Source organism: Quercus lobata, chromosome 9 (genome assembly GCF_001633185.2).
Source record: "Quercus lobata isolate SW786 chromosome 9, ValleyOak3.0 Primary Assembly, whole genome shotgun sequence".
NCBI lineage: Eukaryota > Viridiplantae > Streptophyta > Magnoliopsida > Fagales > Fagaceae > Quercus > Quercus lobata.
The window spans coordinates 14555128-14574316 of record NC_044912.1 but is presented as its reverse complement, the minus strand read 5'-3'; the positions used below and the strand labels follow the sequence as shown (position 1 = coordinate 14574316).

General features: G+C 33.5%; 3 protein-coding genes across 4 annotated transcripts; 1 reads left to right on the top strand and 2 right to left on the bottom strand.

The window, feature by feature from the left end:
* Positions 1-1268: 1268 nt before the first annotated feature.
* LOC115962046 (ADP-ribosylation factor-related protein 1) lies at positions 1269-6235 on the top strand. The gene is made up of 7 exons (XM_031080910.1): positions 1269-1446; positions 2815-3019; positions 3194-3334; positions 4843-4951; positions 5084-5145; positions 5705-5808; positions 5939-6235. Exons 2-7 carry the CDS (start codon positions 2927-2929, stop codon positions 6045-6047), a joined length of 618 nt encoding a protein of 205 aa, XP_030936770.1. The 5' UTR covers positions 1269-1446; positions 2815-2926; the 3' UTR covers positions 6048-6235.
* A 347-nt stretch (positions 6236-6582) lies between these two features.
* On the bottom strand, positions 6583-8568 carry LOC115960721 (chromosome transmission fidelity protein 8 homolog). The gene is made up of 2 exons (XM_031079699.1): positions 8116-8568; positions 6583-6867 (listed from the first exon to the last, which is right to left on the bottom strand). Exons 1-2 carry the CDS (start codon positions 8468-8470, stop codon positions 6800-6802), a joined length of 423 nt encoding a protein of 140 aa, XP_030935559.1. The 5' UTR covers positions 8471-8568; the 3' UTR covers positions 6583-6799.
* Positions 8569-9793: 1225 nt separating this feature from the next.
* LOC115959723 (methyl-CpG-binding domain-containing protein 13) lies at positions 9794-15511 on the bottom strand. 2 transcript variants are annotated; one of them, XM_031078247.1, is made up of 6 exons: positions 15125-15511; positions 13529-13903; positions 13315-13410; positions 13001-13147; positions 11945-12113; positions 9794-11496 (listed from the first exon to the last, which is right to left on the bottom strand). In XM_031078247.1, exons 1-6 carry the CDS (start codon positions 15206-15208, stop codon positions 10313-10315), a joined length of 2055 nt encoding a protein of 684 aa, XP_030934107.1. In that variant the 5' UTR covers positions 15209-15511; the 3' UTR covers positions 9794-10312. The 2 variants fall into 2 exon arrangements, with proteins under 2 accessions (XP_030934107.1, XP_030934108.1); XM_031078248.1 differs by having other exon boundaries at positions 13529-13880; positions 15125-15213.
* Positions 15512-19189: the final 3678 nt, after the last annotated feature.

Here is a 19189-nt window from a genome sequence, read left to right as displayed (position 1 = left end):
TGATAGTTTAATATAAAATAATTTCTAGAAAATTACTCATTTTCTTGAAAACATTATCGTTGACACAAATAGAGCATTAGAGAGTAGAGAGTAGACAATGAGAGAGACCATCGATGCCGACGATGAGGGTTTTTTTTTTTTTGGGTAATTCCAATGCTAATTAGTAATTTAGTTACCCGACAATGACACTAATTGACACTGATAGCTCCATGTTAGAGCCATGGTGGTCACAAGACCACATTGACTTGGAAAAAAAAATCAATATCAGATATAAATTTTATGATTTTTTTACCCATAAAAAAATGTGTGACCACCCTAAATTTTGTTAGGCCCGATATAATTAAACTTTGGACAAAGTTTAGTAACAAACTTGATTGTAAACTAAGGATACAACTTCACTCAATATTTTTTTTATTGGATATAAATTTTGACAAATCCACAATTTAATTTTTAATTTTTTGAAGTCTAAAAGTATTAAAAAAAAATAAGTTTATGGATGACATAATAAATAACATCCGATTGACATGAAAATCGATATGTGTTTTAAGAACATACAGTTCAATGCCTAGATTTTCAAAATATGTAGTCATGTTAATTTGTTTAGTAAAAGTTATAGTCTTAGACTTCAACTAAGTTTGTAGTCAAATTTTGTCCTCAAACTTTGGCCATTTTAACAATATATTGGACTTACCAAAAAAAAATCCAATAAAATTTTATTTAACTAAAATTTTAAAAGAGATATAACTTATAGCATTAATAATGAAATTAACATGCAACGTTTTCAAAATAAAAAATTCGTAAAAGAAAATGGTAAGACTTTATGTATTTGGGGTTTTTATTTTATTTTTTATTGTTGTTAATGTATGAAGCTATCTGTTTATTAAATTTTGTATAATTTAAGCTCCTTAATAATTACCCTGGAAAAAATTTATAGAGATGCCACTGCAAATTGATTATAATTTCCCAAAAGACACTCAATAATTATAATTTCTCAAACTGATAAGATCTTTGAAACCATATCGTACGGATATTGAAATGGATTGAACCTATAACCAATGAGCCTACTTGCATCTCATACCAATGAAATCACCATGGGGTAACCCATACCTAAAAAAACTCAATTATTAATCTCACTCTAGCCCACCATAACACAAATGCAATTGACAGACTTTCTCTTTAGTTCTAATGGCCCATCAAAGGCCCACCAATATGAAGTGAAAACTACGTCACAAGGGTAGTATGGGCATAGAAAAAGAAAAAGAAAAAGAAAAAGGAGAGAAATGGAGGTGGGGGGACAAATCTGAAAGAACATTTGGAAAAATCGAAAAAACATTAGTAGCAATATATAGCACACGCTAGGAGAGTCCTGTAGCTGAGGAGCTCTCATTTTTGCAGAGCCAGCAAAACCAAAAGTGACTCGCAGAATCGTCTTCAACATTCCCAAGAGTACGAGATTCTGACTTGCAATTTCATTCAATTATTTTAATTTCCTACTTTACAATCTTTAACGTTAATGGCGGATCTACCTTTCTCTTTTCTAAATAGATAAAAAGCCATGCCTATACTTTGATGCTTCTTTCTTGATCTGGGTGTTTTTTGATTATGGCCTTGATTTTCAGCGTGTAAAAACAACTGGGTGTTTGTCAATTTTCAATTTTTTTCATAATATGGGGGTTGTGGTTGAACTTACCTTCATGATGTTGAGAAAGTGATTTTTTTTTTGTCTCCCTCTTTGTTATTTGATTATGATTATTGTTTTGATCTGACCAAATTGTATGTTTTTCATTCTGTTGGGTTTATATGGTGCTTGAGGAGTTTTAATTGGATATGGATGTTCGATTGGTTGATTGAAAAATGTGGGGAGGAAATAAGAATTGTTGAATGGTCATGCAATTAATCGATTTTGGCCTCGTTAGAGGTATTTTGAAGAGACAAAGTTAAAATCATTTGATGGTTCTTCTATTTATTTTGTGTCTGTGCGTGTCTGTCTTTGTTTGTGCTTGTGGCTGAAACTTCATAAGTTGAGGTGGAAAATATGTAAGAGTACTATGGAGTTACCGACATTTCACAAGGTGGGACCATAGGCGATGAAGAAAGTTTGTCAAAATTGCCAGTAAGATGGGAATTTAAAGTTTTGATTCCTCAGGGATGACTTTGTTGGATGAATTTAAAATTTTGATTTCACGTTGCATTGTTTGCTGAAAGGAAGGGATCATTTTGATTAGCTCAAATTTATTTCTCTTGTTTGTGATTTGAGCTAAACACTAGGTATCAACTTTTACTTGTTGGTTGCATTAGAGATGATGCCCTGGTGTGAGTTGGACTTCACCAAGATGTGTTAAGTGTTATGTATCAATTTACTAGAATAATGTAAATGATTAAGTTGCTTATTTCCTAATAGCTTATGATTTTGGGACAATTGGTAGTTTATCATGGTACTAGAGTAGGTGACCCTAAATTCGAAACTTTTCTACACTCTATCACCTATCTAAAAAGTTAAAAATCCTATGTGTTGGGTCCCACTTATTAAGGGGGAGTTTGAGCTCACACATGAGGGAGTGTTTGAATAATGGTTTAATGTTTAAATTCACCATCCTAAGCTTTTAGGACAATTGGTATTTATCACAACTAGAACTAAATCAATGGTAATAATGTAATTAAAGGTTGTGCCATTCACTTATCAAAAAAAAAAAAGGTTGTGCCATTGAAAGAAATTGAATCTTGATTTCTGATCTCTTATTTTGATTTTCATTATTGCTGTAACTGTATTTCTTCTTTGCCATGTAACATTGACAATCTCTACTCCTTTCCCAGAAGCATCCAACTGAGAACGCAAGCCAGATCAGATTAGACATTATGAAGTCCTTTTCCTTCTACCCTTGAAGGTTAGAAGAACAAGTGATAAGGAAGAGTAAACAAGTCCAAGATGTTCTCATTGTTTTATGGACTTTGGAAGTATATGTTTAGTAAGACCGAGTTTCATGTACTCATTCTTGGAATTGACAAGGCTGGGAAAACAGTAATGCATCACCTTCATATTTTCTGTTTAAATTACTGAACTCTGTTGTGTGGTCTTGGAAATGCTTTTGTCCTCAACTTCATCAACAGTATATGATCTTTTAGACCATATATTTATTGAAAATTTCAGCTGGAAGTATCACTCATAATCCTTTTATTATCTATTTGTTTGTAGACTCTATTGGAGAAGTTGAAGTCAGTCTACTCAAACTTGGAAGGCCTTCCCCCTGATCGAATTGTTCCTACGGTAGGACTGAATATTGGTCGCATTGAAGTGTCTAATACAAAACTTGTGTTTTGGGACCTCGGAGGTCAGGTATGTCAGTTTCATATATTAAAAAATTTCTTAAAGTATTTCTACATGGATACAGACACGGGCAAATGCATATTCGCATATATTTCAAGAGAAGAAATGATGTTTTGATGCAGCAATATTAAAATGTTATTAACAGCTGGAGAACAATATATAATGGTCATTTTAAGTTTTAACATCAAATTTCAATTAGAGTGGCCCATTTCCTGACAGTGTTTTGCAACCCATTGGTGTTTTTCTATTTTTCTAATCCAGGCCAACCCGTTACCAGAAAAGTAGAATTAGGGGAATTTGATACAATTCTTGTTTGAAATGCCACCTTGACATTTTTCGAGACCAAAATTTCAAATTGGTTAAAAGTATGTATTTGATTTCTAAAAATTTCCTGAATTTCAGTTATCTTTTTTTTTTTTTTTTTTGTGTGCATGCGTGTGTCAATTCAGTCCATGTGTTTTAAAAACGAGTTTTTATGGTTTTTTGCACTATGGTGTCACACAAAATGATAGAAATTGTTGACATGTCCCTTTCATATGATGATGAGGCACATAATGGACCTTAAAGAAACCTAATAAGCAAACCTTTAACCATGTGAGAGGAAATTGATGAGTCATATGATTGTTATGTGGCTGGTCATACGAGTATCTATTCGCAAATCCCCTGTAAAATGCTTAGAGATTGTGTGCCACATCATCATGAGAAGGGTACATGTTAGTGATTTTCATCATTCCATGAGATGCCATAGTGCCCAAAGACGAAAATGACTTGTTTTAAAAGCTGTAAGTTGACACAAAAGTTTATGAGAACAACACTGAAATTGTGGTGATTTTTCAGGATCAAAGGTATACTTTAACCTTTCTAACTTTATATATTAGATCTCACTAGCTGATGTCAATTTCTTAAAAAGGAAAATAGGTCAATTTTTTTTTCCTTATTCCCTTATAACTTATAAGTGCAACTGGGAATTTGGAACTATTCTCCTGAGATTCCAAGTGTGGATAAAGGGAGGTTATCAGCTTCCCTGTGGCAAGTTAGCTTCCTGTGTTGTCTGATGGAGAGCTTTCAGGAAGTAATGCAGCTAGGCTTCATTGTATCAATGCTGTGTAGAATATTAAATATATCACATGAGGCTAGTGTGGAGGAAGACAGGATTTCAAATGCTATTTTTTTTTTTTGGACAAATAATAAGAGTATTATGTTGTTCTTTGTTCACTACCATGAACTCTGTATCTTTTATTCTTTTCTATTAATAATATTTCTTTCTTACCTATCAAAAAAAATAAAAAAGAAAAGTATATATTGATAACACTACTTATAAAATATATATATATATATATTGATAACACTACTTTATGCAAAAGGGGCACAACGAAGTCAAATATATAAATATATATATTTATATATTATTTATTTATTAAGGTACGTAATACAAATTGATAGTGTTCTAGTTTTTTGGTTTGGGGGTGTTGTTTGTTTATGAAGTTTAGTCACATGCAAGTTTTTGATCTTGTCAGCCTGGTCTTCGTTCAATTTGGGAGAAATATTATGAAGAAGCACATGCCTTGATATACGTAATTGATGCTGCTAGTCCATCACGTTTTGAAGATTCAAAATCTGCATTGGGTAAGTGATATTTAAATTATTTTAACTGGTCAATGCATAGTGATGACTGAATTGACTATAATTTTAATGGTAGTGAATACCAGTTGGAGTTAGCACTTAAATTATGAGTTAATATCTTCAATTTATTACCAGAAAAGGTTCTCCGACATGAGGATTTGCAAGGAGCCCCTCTTTTGATATTAGCAAACAAACAGGTGAGTTCAGCTGTTGCCTCTCTTCAGCCCAACAAGTACTTTAAGATCTTGATATCTAATTCCCAAGAAAATGATGGAATTTTTTAGTATATTGTTGAAGTGAAGCAATAAGAATGTTGACTATGTTGGAAATAGAAATTTTTTGTGCAAAAATTCTTCTTGGTTGAATATCCTATACAAATTGGCAATGCTTCTGTCTCTCTCTCTCTGAGTTGGGATTTTTTTGTCACATAGAGAACCCTCTATTCTTCTTTGAGTCATTTTGTTGTCCCCTTCTTTTGTATGCCAACATATTAAATTTTTGATCTGTCAGAATCTAGTTTCCTTTCTGTGATGAACTTTGGCCCTGATGAAATTGCCTGTCCATCTATTGTGCTTTATATGGGGGAGGAAATGCTTGATAAGGGAATTTCTTGAGAATTTCTCTACATTGCTCTCTTTCTTTGTAAGAACTGCATGAACTATTATGGAGTGTCATTGTTTTCTGTTCGCCTTTGTGTTTCAAATGAAAGTGGTCAGCCTAATGAATGGTGGTCATGGTTACTTAATTTGATGGCAGGATCTATCTGATGCTGTATCAGCTGAAGAAATTGCTCGATATCTTGATCTTAAAAAGTTGGACGAAAGGGTTTACATGTTTGAAGCTGTTTCAGCATATGATGGGTAAGTAGATGAATCAAACTATTTGCTCTGTTTCCAATTTTCCATTTTCTTTTCCAACCATCTTCTCAGCTCTTTGAGGCAGTAAATGTTCAAAAAGTGCAAATACCAATTTCTATAATTTTGATTGCAGTATGGGGATTAAAGAAAGCGTAGAATGGCTGGTAGATTCGATGGAGAGAAGCAAGAGAACTGATATGTTAAGAGCTCGTGCAGGTGCAACTGGCCCTGCTTCTGCATAGAAGAAACTGCTTCTGCATAGAAGAAATTATATATGACATTGCATTTGATTTTTCCCTTTTCTTTAATTTCTGTAGATAAATGAGGGTTAATATTGGATTCTACATGATTAAAAATTAATATATTTTTTTCAATTGCTTATTGCATAGACTGGTCAAATTGCAGATAAGACTTACATTTACTTTATCAATTGATTTTTATTACACTGGAATAAAGCTTCCTCCCTTGCCTGAAATTATTGCTGGACGCCTGGAATGATGCTGCAGCCTATACCTTTTTTTTTCACAACTGATGACAAGGCAAATTGTGATTGGAATAACATCATTTTAACATGACCTACTATTGACACTACTTCTATTAGCACCAATCACAATGTTGTTTCAACAATTGTGAATATATATATATATATATGGAAAATTTATCTTGAAACACAAATATCATTTATGTTTTCTTGCATATCAAAAATGAAAATTTGGAATTTCTCATTAAAAAAAGGGGGTGGGGGGTAAATTCTTTTTCTTTTGGCACAAGCTAAGATTCTTAGTCATGGTCCAGCTTTGTTTTGTTCGATCTGTAAATGCTAAAATTACACGCATTAAAACGTAGCCATCAAAACCTGCAGAAGTCAGAATTGTAAATGAATAGTACCAAAGACATATTTGAAAAGCTGACTTATTTGCAAATAAATACATTGAGATAAGCCAAATATGGCATGCTTAAGCGCCTCTAGTTTCCAGATTACACCACATCGATTTCATGCTGTCTGGTTTGAGGCAACAGCACCTGTTGCACTGGCCTTTTCCTTCACCGCCAGTTGTGGTTCTGAAAAAAGAGGAGGGGGAAGAAGAGATTTTTAATGTAATTAGATATATACCACCATCCTAGGGATAACTATAATATAGCCTACAAGCATGTAACTTGCAGTTCAAGACATGAGAGAAGAAAATCAAGGGAGAAAAAGACATGAAAAATATCAAATTTTAGTTGAAGTAAAGAATGTGGAAATTTAGTATATTCAACATTAAAATTATTTTTTCTCAACATATGACACATTGAATTGGATATTATAAAATGCAGATTGGTTCTAGGCATATCCCACCACCCTTATGTTTGTGCAGAAGAGTGATACTAAGCTATAAATTATTATAGAGAGTGGTATCATAATGGAATATATATTCTAATCAAACGGCATGTGACCTGCTCAATTGCCTTCAGGCAGGCTCTCAAAAAATGGGCAAATTGTGTTCTGCAATCATCAAAAGGTGTGCATCACTTTCTCTCTCTAAAAAATAATACCAAATATTGATCCATAAAGCTTACAGCTTGGTAAAACCATCTGTCAGATTTACTTTCCTAAAGTGCCTAATGCAGCCTATGAGAATATGTTCCTTTTAGCTTCATCAGACTGAAGGGGCATCTCCCTAAAGCATTGGTAGCACCAAAAACAGATACAGTCATCATACATAAAAGAAAGATAAGTACTGTATTAAAAAATTTGCAAACTTTAAAATAAAATTACTAATTTAGTCCTCTTAACTATTTGATAAAGTTCAATTTGTTCCATCAATTATCGATCATGTCAATTTAGTCACTCAATTTTCAAAATCAAGTCAATTTAATCTACATTTAACTATTATCGAAATTAACTAACATGGTAAATGGAACACACATACAGGTTATTATGAAAATGAGTGAGAATTTCAAAATTAAATAGAGAAAAAGACCCAATGATGAAATCAACTCGATTTTGAAAGTTAATCGACTAAATTGACATAATCATTAGTTGAGAGACCAAATTGAACTTTACCCATTAGTTAAAAGGATCAAATTACTAGTAATTTAACCAAAAAAAAAAAAAAACAAATATAGTGAATTTGACCAAGGTTGCTTATAGCTTACTGGAAATCAAAGGCTTGAAAGTAAATTGATTAAATTGACACAATCATTAGTTGAGAGACCAAATTGAACTTTACCCATTAGTTAAAAAGGGTAAAATTTCTAGCAATTTGACCCTTCATTGCATAGCCCTCAACTAAACACAAAAGTGTGCAAGAAGGTTGGTTAGCTTACTGGAAATCAGGGGCTTGGGTCTGGTTTTGAACAGAATCCGATGACGAATGATCCCAATGACTTGCAATTCTACGTTGGATGAATTTGTGTGGGTGCCAACATCAGTGTGAGTGTGTTTGGTTTTGTGGAGCACCAAGATGGGCTTCTTCAAGGCAACTTTGGAGCCAGTCAATTCGTGATAGCCGACCTTGAAAGTGTAGACTTGCTGAGAAGAAGGTCGGCAGAGAACCCCGATTTCTAGATTTTGGAGTCGATCTTGAAAAGCGGGCTGGGCTTCTACCACGCCTTGCAATTCCACCACTGCCCATTCTCGACATTTTCCTTCGCCGCATTTGCACTTCACTCGAATCTGCATTCTTCTTCTTCTTCTTTTTCAGATTTTTGAAAAAGGAGAAACAAACTGTAAACGATGTTTATGAAATTGAAGTTTATTTTTTTATTGTGACGCTCTGATCTATTAGGTTGGGAATTTGCGCAATTTGGCGGGCAACAAGAATGAAGTCCCGCCTTTTCTTCTATCACGTGATCTCGCACGTGACACGAATGCCTATTTTATCAACATATTAAAACATCAATCGGTTTTTGTTATAGACATAGATTGAATATTAGATTTCTCATTTAAATCACATTCAAAAAAGAAATAACAGTTACTACTTATCTCTAAAGTTTATTATTTTTATTTGTTTGAAAAATTAAAAAAAAAATTTCTAAATTAAAATAAATGTAAATTATTAACCTTTACCCAAAAAAATAGAAGTCTTTGAACATGCGTGTGAGTGTATTCTCAAACGCTAATGTGCGTGTGTATATATATATATATATAGCTTTAATGATTTCATCAATTTTCATTAAAAAATGGACTTCTTGTTAACTCCTATTCTCCTAATGACGTTGTTTCACACTTTTAACATTAAAAATCATCTTATAGATTATTTATTTATTTAAACAAAAAAAAATGACAATTTCTAAATTTAGCTGACCAGAACGGCAATTGTTCAAAGATAATGAACTAAAATGACAATTTTAAAACTTTAGTAAACTAAAATGGTAGTTGATCAAAGCTGTAGGGTGTAGACTGTAGAGTGTATTTTTACCCAAACAGAAAACTTTACAATGTCAAGTAAAAGTTGCAATAAAAATTAAATTAATTATTTTTGTAATGTTATAGTTTATAAATTTATATAATAATAATAAAAAAAAGATAGTTATAGTCAAAAAAGTTTAATTAGAAGAAAGTCCAAGACTGAAGACAAAGCACAAGGCTCTTACATTATTGTTGTTGTTAAAGGTCACAAAGCTCTCTAATACTGAAGACAAAGCACAAAAATGGAGTCAGTTTTCGGCTCTGAACCAATCCTAAATAATATACCAGTTTAATATTGAAAAGGATTTTATTTGTGTTCAGTTTTTGTAAACCTTAGGCTTTTTAGCCTATGACAATATTTTATACTATTTTTCTATACACAAAAAAATAACAGATTCTATATTTTACAAAATTTATCATTTGAGGTCCTCCTCCTTCATCTTCTTTTGCCCTGTGTGCTAAAATATTTGCTTTACCTACAAAGACCAAAGTAAGAAGCTGAAATGTATACCCCTATAATTTGTTCCATTATTGCATTGATAATTCAATCATTCCATTGTGTTTATTCACACACATCAATTAAACCCCATCTACTGAAAGAATGGAATCTTGATTCATGAATGAAACAAACAATGTCCAAGAAATGACTCAGCTGATACAGTGATCCAGTGTTTTATCCATCAAACTACCTCCTCTCAACAATTGGATTAGTTGTCAACTAAATGGGGCTTGACCCACCAGGAGTTGGATGAGCAACTCAAGTTGTGTTTAATTGGTAACTTACAGCTTAAACAAGTACAAAAGTTGGAGGCAACAGAAGCCCAATAGCATGAAGCAGACTAAAATGATAAAACAGTGTCCAATACATGCATTTGAAACCATCTCATTGTCAAAACAAACCCAACAGAGATGGATGCTTAAAGATAACTACAGCCTATGGCTAATTAGAAGTTGTTAGGGACAATTTCTTCTTAAAAAAGTACACAGAAGCAGATGCAGAAAGTCATAATCCTGCAGAGTGGAGAATTAGCACAAGGAAAAAGGTGCCTGGAAGTGTCTTTCTACAAAAACTCAAACCTGTACAAAAGAAAGTCAGTCCAAGTGGATACCCTACTATTGGCATCGAGTGCCTCTCCCTTCACTCTGTTGGTGGCGGATAGTACCTGCATTCTGCAAGCTGACATTTCCAGTTTGTGGTAACACAGGCTCTATCAGAGCTTGATGTCTATAACCAGGATTCTCCACAGCATCAAATTGTGATGAGCTTTGCTGCGTCTGAAAGGAATCCTGAATATCAAGAACACAATCAACTGGAATTGCACCAGTTAGAGTTTTTACAGCAAATTCTATGCACGGGTCCCTCCATAAATCACCAAAATCCATATCGAGAGGTGATCCTGGCTTCTCATAGTCCTTGCAGTTATTTCCAACCTTCTCTGCATGCTCTGCAGGAATAGCTAGGTCCTGGGAAGGCAAAAAAGCAGTGCATCCTTGCTTCTTGTCACCATTGATTGCTGTTTCAACCTTTTTAGCTTGCTGCCTATTGTTTGATACCTGCGACAGTTCTGTGCCTTTGGGACTGTCAACACCTACTCCAGTGAGAGTTTTTATAGCAAATTGAATGCATGGATCTGACCATAGATCCATGGAAGGCAGGTCAATAGGAATATCTGGCTTCTCATTGTCTTGGTTCACTTTTTCAACTATTCCAGCATGTTCCAAAATTGCTAGGTTCCTTACGGGCAAAACAGCAGAGGATTCTTGCTTTTGGTCATCCTTGGTCTCTCTTTCTATCTTCCCAGTATGCTCTGCAAAAGTATGTTTGCTGTTGATGGATTCCTCCAACACCTTTGTGCTTTTGGAACTACTGAAATTAATCTCTGCTTCCATCCCAGCCTTAAGCGGACCTTGCTGCTGTGATTCCCAATGAGCCATACCACCAGGAGAAGAAGGAGGTGTACTAGCGCCTGCCTCGCCTGACAGTTTACCAACAACCCGACGGGCTCGACTAGTTTTTAGTTCCAGTGTTGGATCAACATCAAGCCCAGCAAGTCGTTTTGAAGCCCGACGAGGCAAGTTATATTCTTTTTTGTTTTTAGGTTTGAACCTCTCAAGTTGGGTCTTTTCATTTTCATGCATTGTCCCCTTTCTTTCCAATGGTTGATTGGATGTAAGGAATCCAACCACAGGAGCAGAAGCAAATGCACTTTCAGTAGAATCATTCTTCCCTTTTATCTGCTCTGAATCCTTGGTTTCCAGCAATTTTGAGCTTCTAAAATCAGTGTACAGCTTACCTACTGCATGTGGTGAATAAATATCAGATGCAATATCTTAGTACTGTCCCATGGAGTAATGAATGTCAACAAAAACCAATGACCCAACTTCCTATTTCTATATTTCTTGCTGATAATTAAAATACGATGCAAACTCTTTCAATTAAATGTTCCACCAAGCCCCTACTTAACACACAACATTTCTTCTTAAACAATTGCATTCAACTTTGAAAGAACTGCATTCTAATGACATTGATTTAAACAGATCATTCTAATAACTTTGAGTAAGTTGTTATCAACACATATCATTAGAATTTCTTTTTTTGGCCAATTTGTGAAGTTTTCCATGGAAAACATGAACTTTGAAAGACATCTCCCACCCAAAGGAAGAGGGGTTGAAAGAACATTAATAAGAGAAAAATAAGTCAGCACTAAAATAATCTCATAATGAGATGGAAATCTAGAACTTTACACTGATCAGTATGTTCAGAGAGTGGCATGCATTTTGCTGCAGAGTGGTGCTGAGTGCCAAGTATCTGTTCATCCTTTATCATCCCATCCAACTTCGAGTTCTGATCTGAGATAATCGATTCCCCTATGCTGCCGAGTGCTAATTTCTGCTTCTTTGCTACAGCAGGTGGCTAAGAGAGACAAAAAGAAGACATCAAGTCGTTAGTGATTTGACCTTCCATCTACAGCTAAGAATGTAAGAACAGTTAAAACATACTAGTTGGATCTAAACCATGAAAAACCCTCCAAATCTATTTAGTTCTTAACATCTCACATGCTCAGACCTGCATGAGGCAGACTTGAATGTCTTACATTATGCGAAGCTTAAGTGGTTTTCATCCTCATCATAATAGACTAAGTAGACATATGACCTCCCAAATTGGTAAACAACACATCACCATAGTGGGCAATACATGGCAGATTGGTAGACTCCAGGCTTTAACAGTTTTTTTGCCAAAGATCGAGCTAATAATCAATTAACATGCTTTCTCTCTCAACAATTTAAGTATTGAACCAACAGAACAAATCCAAAGTGTAGAAAACAAGAACAAAAAGATGATAAGATAGCATATCCTGAAAATAAAGATTGGCAAATCAGTCACAGGAATCATTGTCCAGAATGTTCAAGCTGTAGTATCTGGTATTCCCCAAAAACTTTAATCTGTGCTGGAAATTTAGTTTTGATGTTTAGCAATTCTAGTCCCCCCACCTCCGCCCCCACCCCCTTTTTCTTTGATCAGATTTACAGTTTTGCGAGTTAGTAATTTCTGTTTGACCTTCTTATGTTTTCTTTAGTTTAATAAAATTCTTTCACCAATAGAATTTTTTTTTATTTTTTATTTTTATATATATTATTACAGCTTTCCACAAGGCAAATTGATCATTTCAACATAGATATTAACCATCCATGAGGCAACCTAAATTAAATTGACAGAACAAAATATTACATTTGATAAGAATTTGGCCAAGTGATAAGACAAGAAATGAACTTGGCGAATTCAATCATGAGTGGACTTACAGAGATGTTATCATCTTCCAACTCCATATCAATGCATCTGTTGTCCTTTGGCTTATATGCAAGCCTTCCTAAATCCCCAGTTTCAAGATAGCGAAGTACGTCCTTCATAGACCGGAACACATATCCACTTACAGGATCAGTGTAGAACTGCGGACATTTAGTATTGATTAATGGTGTATCATTTTTCCATGGATGAGCAATTCATAATATCTAGAGCACAAACAATTTGAAAAATATCCAAAGCAAATTTGTGAAAAACACACACACACACACACACAAATTGATATACCAGAAAAAGGAAGTAGGCTGAGTACCATGTCTCTTCTGATCTTATGACCCTTTTTTGTTACTTTGATTTCTTTGATCCATCCTGGAGGTAACCCTTCTGCAATAACTTCCTCAACTATAACCTAGATTGCTTGAATAATCAAAGATTTCATCTCCAAATTAATAAAATCTGATAAGTAATAAATTAAAAAAAAAAAAAACAAGATCATCAAGAGCAGATTGTGTCAACACTCAACAGACATTTTTTCTTTTTCCAGACTGCTTAGGACTGCCTCTTATCTTCTGTTCTTGTTCAGGATCACTGATACCCTGAGTTTGCTTCTGTTCTGGTTCAAACTCACTGATATCCTGAGTTTGCTTCTGTTCTGGTTCAAGATCACTGATTTCCTGAGTTTTCTTTTGTTCTAGTTCAGGATCACTGATTTCCTGAGTTTGCTTCTGTTCTGGTTCAGGATTACTGATTTCCTCAGTTTTCTTCTGTTCTGGTTCAGGATCACTGATTTCCTCAGTTTTCATCTGTTCTGGTGTAGGATCACTGATTTCATGAGTTTTGAGGTAGCGAGACACCTCAGCTTTGGAACTGAATCTAAGTCTGCTTGAGGGAGCAAAGTAATACTGCACTAAGCACAAATGGTCCCAAAGAAAAAAAAAACCATTCAGATAATCTCTCTAGAAGATATCTTCTTATCCTGTATGGTCTTTTGCCTGGTTGGATTCTTCATTATTACTTCGACTAATAATTAAGTCGAGAAGAATAGTACTATAACCGAGTAATTCTTAGGTACTCCTGGAGCATGGTAAATGGTGCTCCCTCCTCTCACATTCATGGTAGACTCTCACATTCATGGCCCCACCATGAATGTGAGAATAGGGAGCACCATTTCACTATACTCCGGTAGTACCTAAGAATTTCCCACTATAACCAACAGCAATGGACCAAGGGCATTCAATATCATGTTTCCCACTGCAAGCAACCCAGTTAATTGCATTTGACCATTAATAAAAACAGCTCCCCTCTAAGGATCACATAACGACTGAAAATATGTTAATTTTACCTCATAAGGAAATTTTTTCGTTGCCTAGAACCTCATAGAATTCCTCATAAAAATACAAGAGATCAAACAATGAAGCAAATCGGGAACTCTTTCAAACTGTTTCTCCTAAAACAACCCTTTGCGAAAACCACCAAAGCACAAATTTGTTTCTCCATTTTGATTCTCTATATATCCTTTTTTTTTTTTTTGTTTTTGTTTCGGTACGTAGATAGTGGAAGAGGGGAAGGTGAGGTTCGAACCATAGACAAGAAGCACCAAAAAGGATGCCACTACCACTCGGCTATCACTTGGACCCCATTTCCCTATATATCCTTATACAATCTCTCTAAGGTACTATCTAGCATCTGGGTAAAGCATATCCTAAAAATATCACTGATAGAAACACTGATTTCCCAGAAATTATACTAATCAGACAGTACAGTATACAACAATTACCCCAACATCTAAGTATTAAGCTCTAACCCATCTCTAATTCTTTTTTTCTTTTTCTTTTTTTTGAGAAGAAAACCCATCTCTAATTCAATTATAAGATTAACAGTAATTCATTTTTCACACACTCACAAAAATAGCACCATCTAAAAACTACCATATCTTAAAGCACAAAAATCACCACTTTCCGAATTAATCAGATAAAACAAAAGCTAGTATAAATAGTCAAAAACAGCAACTTATATAGAAGATCTATCATACCCATTTGAGAATAAGTTTAATATCAGAGAAATAAGCAGTAAAAAACAAGAAAAGAATCAAATTTATGCTCAAATTTCATTCTTTTTTTTACCTTGTCTTTTTTACCACTCCTCCTCACTTTCACTTCCACAGTCCAACCAGTTGGAAGCCAGTCCTCTGAACTCTGGTCCGTCATTTTTCTCACCGGAATATGAAGCTCCCAGAGCAAGATCGTCGGAAAACGACTCTCTTTCTCTCTCTCTCTATGTGGGTATGTGAGCTGTGTGTGTGGTAAAGCCCTCAACAACAACAACAACAACAAAAACAAAATGAATGGACCATTGTGATGTGTGAGTGAGAGAATTGGGACAAAAGGTGAAAGTGAAACTATGAAACCACGTGTTGCCAAATGCCTTATGTTGTGAATCTTGTGATTGGTGCACCTTAAAAAGTGTTATAATCCTCTGTTTTTCACTTTCCCATAGTTTTGTTTATACCTTTCTGATTCAAACTGTCCTTTCCATTCTTTTCAAGGACTCATGTGTCCCAAGGCACAATTTTTAATGCTAGAATATCGAGAAGTATATCTTTAACCTAGCTATATAATTACTCCTCCTTAATAATGCAATCTTGTTAGTACAATGCAAAGAATGCATGGTATGAGTCATGACTATGAGATGAAAGCTTTTTGAACTCTATTATTATTGACATTTATTAATAATTATTTTTAAATTTCCATCTAATTAACCCGTTGTCGCAACCGTGTGATTTAAAATTGCAAATGTTAGAATACGTATAACCAATTAAATGAGTTTTTTAACGTTGATTCCATGCTAGGTAAAAAGAAATATGGTTTAATATTTTATTATATAAATGTGAGATGGGTTACACTCTATCACGTATAAATAAATCAACATCTAAATGATGTGATTTTGTCTCATGAAGATTTTGAAAATATAATTGCAATGTTTTTTCATACAAAGAAAATGAGTAGAGATCATAAAGAAGAAGAAGCTAGTCATGCCATTGGCCTCTTATCTTATCTTCTTCTTTTTCCCATTTATATATATCTTAAGGTACAACAAAAACCACCATAGGTCTGATAATGCTGTAATTGTTTTTCATCTCTATTGGATGCTAGTTTTTCAGTGCAAAAGTGAGCTATAAGTTAAAGTAGGGACGATTTTTAAGAGGAGGTAACATGGGGAGTAGTCTACATTGGGGTATACTGGAACTTTCCTGTTGATTTACGTGTTTAGATTCTCCACTCCAGTGCTTTATCAGTGATTGGGGCTACTATTTATTTTTAGATATGGGATTTATCTTACCCACCTAGCTGTTCCCTATTTTAGTTATAAAGGGAAAGCAAAATGTTCGCTGTATAGTTTATAGTTCTTCCAAAATACCTTAACTTGTTTGACATTTACTCATCTAGTTTATGTATACCATCAATTATTTTTTGTTAGGTATATTCCACTATAGTTCCCATCCCAAATTGGCCTTGCCCATCACAATAAGAATTGCCTTTTAGAAAATAATTTATTTATTCTTTATTGGTAACATGCCTGCATCTAGTGATAATCGAACCCTAACTCTATGTTGAAGTCTAAATAATTATTAAAAAAAAAACCTTCAACGACTTTGACATTTTACCACATCAAAGATTTGAAGCTCAGTTAATGAGTCATTGGGTATATGATAATATTTTTGAATTGATGGTAATTACTCCAGCTCATTTGCACCCATTTCAATTCACTATCCTATAAAGGAAAATGTTACGATCACATAATTTTACCACAACGATGGTCAAAACTCGCGAGCGGTAAAAGTGTGGTGGTAGATCCACATTTCTACCATTCATAACTTACCTTATAACGAGTTGTGATCAAAGTTGTGTAAAATTATGCGATCCTAGCATTGCTCTCTAGTAAATCCATATATTAGTTAAATGTCACCTTATTACTATAATTAGCACAGATAAACGAGTTCATAAAAACAATTAAACATTGACCTTTCAAGATTCAATACCTCTATATTGAACCAAGGCTAACATATTGTGGTTGGTATATATTATTTCAAATAGTATGACTGCTCTAATTTTCAAGAAAAAAAAAAAGTATAACTACTTGAGTTTGTAAAAAAATGCACCTAACATATTCAATGTTCCATTAGTTGAAAAATGTGGTGATGACAGAGACACTTGTTCTTTTCCTAGCCAAATAATAAAGTCAGTGTTGTGGACTTGTGGGCCTTCACCTGTAATTGATGTTCAAAAGTCAAAATTATACTGGTACCTAAGCCCAGCCGACAAAATACAAAATAAGTCAAATTATACTGCCCAGTAAATGCTGCACTTCCGTTAGTACTAAAAAATAAAAACAAAAAATGGTCTAGTTAATAGGTGCGTATTTATTAATAAGTTATTTTTAAAAAAATTATGAAGAATTAAAAATTTTGTTTTTTTTTCATTTTTTTCATAAAAATTTCTTAAAATAGTTTATTAATGAATATGTTAAGAGTATATGTTAGTAAAATTTAAAAAAAAAAAATGCAATTTAACTCTTAAAATATATATTTTAGCCTAGGAGTAAGTGAGCTCAAAGCCCCACCACCCCACCCAAAATAAAGACTGTTCTTAGTGCTTTTCTATGAAATATATAAAAGAAGTTTTTTTTTTTTTTTTGGGTAAACTATTTAATAAGAAGTTATTACCTATAAAATAAGGAAAATGATGAGTTCCTCTACAAGAAAGCTTAAAATATACCTATATGTTGATTAGCAACATCAACTTTTATATACAAGGGGGAGGGGCAGTATGAACTTATTGAGGAGAAGAAATTAACAGAATCTCTCATATCTTCAAAGATCACGGCGAATCTCGCATGAAATCTTTAACTTGGACTACTTGTTTTTGAACTTTCAATATCCTTGCTCCTTTTTTCTATCTTTTGAAGTTCAACTGGGATTTTGTTATTTAGTCCAGGGTAAGGCCTTGTGTTTTGTGTTTCTTTTGAGATTATTGTCTCATTTTTTTTTTCCTTTTTTTTTTTTAAGTGAATAATTTGTGCCAGATTTTTTTTTTCAAATTAATTGCATCAATGAATTATTTGATTTTGTTTGGGATTTTTGTTTTTGTTAGCTCTTGTTGTATGTTATGTGAAATGATAATCCATCCCAAATGTTAAGAGAAATGACACTCTTTCTCTCTTAAAGTTTAAGGAAATAAAGGCATTAATACTTTTATTAATAAATTATAATAATAACAAAATATTCCAAATTTTGAAAAGATTTTCTAAACCAAACCCGAACCATGGTTTAGTGACAAGGAACAACATTTAACAAACGAACAAAAAATCACTAACCATGGTTATGGTTTAGTTAAGGGAATCATCTCAGTAAATAAAATATTTTGGTACTATTATTAATAGAATAACTAATGTGTTGATCTTCTTAATTTTCAAGGAAGAGGAGTGTCATTTCTTTTAAAATTTAGGCGGATTGTCATTCTCCCAAACCTGTAATTTATCCTTTTTTTTTTTTTTTTTCAATTGTTATCTTTTGTAATGCTTGACCCATTAACGTCAAAAGAGTCATATAAACTTAGCCCAAATCACAAATCAACCCAATTTTATCTAACTGACAACTCATGGAAAACTGCTTGACAATGCGGCCGGTCGAACCCATTTTATTTTGTGATTTAAAAAGTTGGGACTTTGACTTCATTTATTCAGTACAAAAATGTGCAAAAACCCAGTTGAGGGTACCAATGAACAACCACAAGGATTGGAGAGAAAAATAATAATGAAAAAAGAGTAAAATCACGAAGCAATACATTTCATTTTATTCTATTACATTATCCAAATTTCAAAATAGTCCATCCTTATATGAAAAGAATGTGTATTACATCAAGTATGCCGAATAATTTCAAGACAAGACAAGCCATTAATTAAGATTAAAAGAAGGTAAATTTATTTATTACTCCTACTTAAATAGAAATAAAATTAAGAACAAATGATATAAAAATAAAGTTACATTGTCTCTGTTAATCTATATATATATATATATAAAACCGAAGCCTTTGCTGGCACCACAATTTTCCACGTCAGCACAATATTTAAAAAATAAAAAATAAATAAAAATTATAACTCCTCAAAACCCTAGCAACCTTACCCCTCTC

Excerpts from the sequence above, each read along its gene's own strand:
- LOC115962046 (XM_031080910.1), top strand. The coding sequence starts at position 2,927 with ATGTTCTCATTGTTTTATGGACTTTGGAAGTATATGTTTAGTAAGACC. Across the intron at positions 3,335-4,842 it reads TTTGGGACCTCGGAGGTCAG|CCTGGTCTTCGTTCAATTTG; the intron begins GTATGTCAGTTT and ends TGATCTTGTCAG. Across the intron at positions 4,952-5,083 it reads AGATTCAAAATCTGCATTGG|AAAAGGTTCTCCGACATGAG; the intron begins GTAAGTGATATT and ends ATTTATTACCAG.
- LOC115960721 (XM_031079699.1), bottom strand. The coding sequence starts at position 8,470 with ATGCAGATTCGAGTGAAGTGCAAATGCGGCGAAGGAAAATGTCGAGAA. Across the intron at positions 6,868-8,115 it reads ACCCAAGCCCCTGATTTCCA|AACCACAACTGGCGGTGAAG; the intron begins GTAAGCTAACCA and ends CTCTTTTTTCAG.
- LOC115959723 (XM_031078247.1), bottom strand. The coding sequence starts at position 15,208 with ATGACGGACCAGAGTTCAGAGGACTGGCTTCCAACTGGTTGGACTGTG. Across the intron at positions 12,114-13,000 it reads TGGAAGATGATAACATCTCT|CCACCTGCTGTAGCAAAGAA; the intron begins GTAAGTCCACTC and ends TGTCTCTCTTAG. Across the intron at positions 11,497-11,944 it reads CTCTGAACATACTGATCAGT|TAGGTAAGCTGTACACTGAT; the intron begins GTAAAGTTCTAG and ends CACCACATGCAG.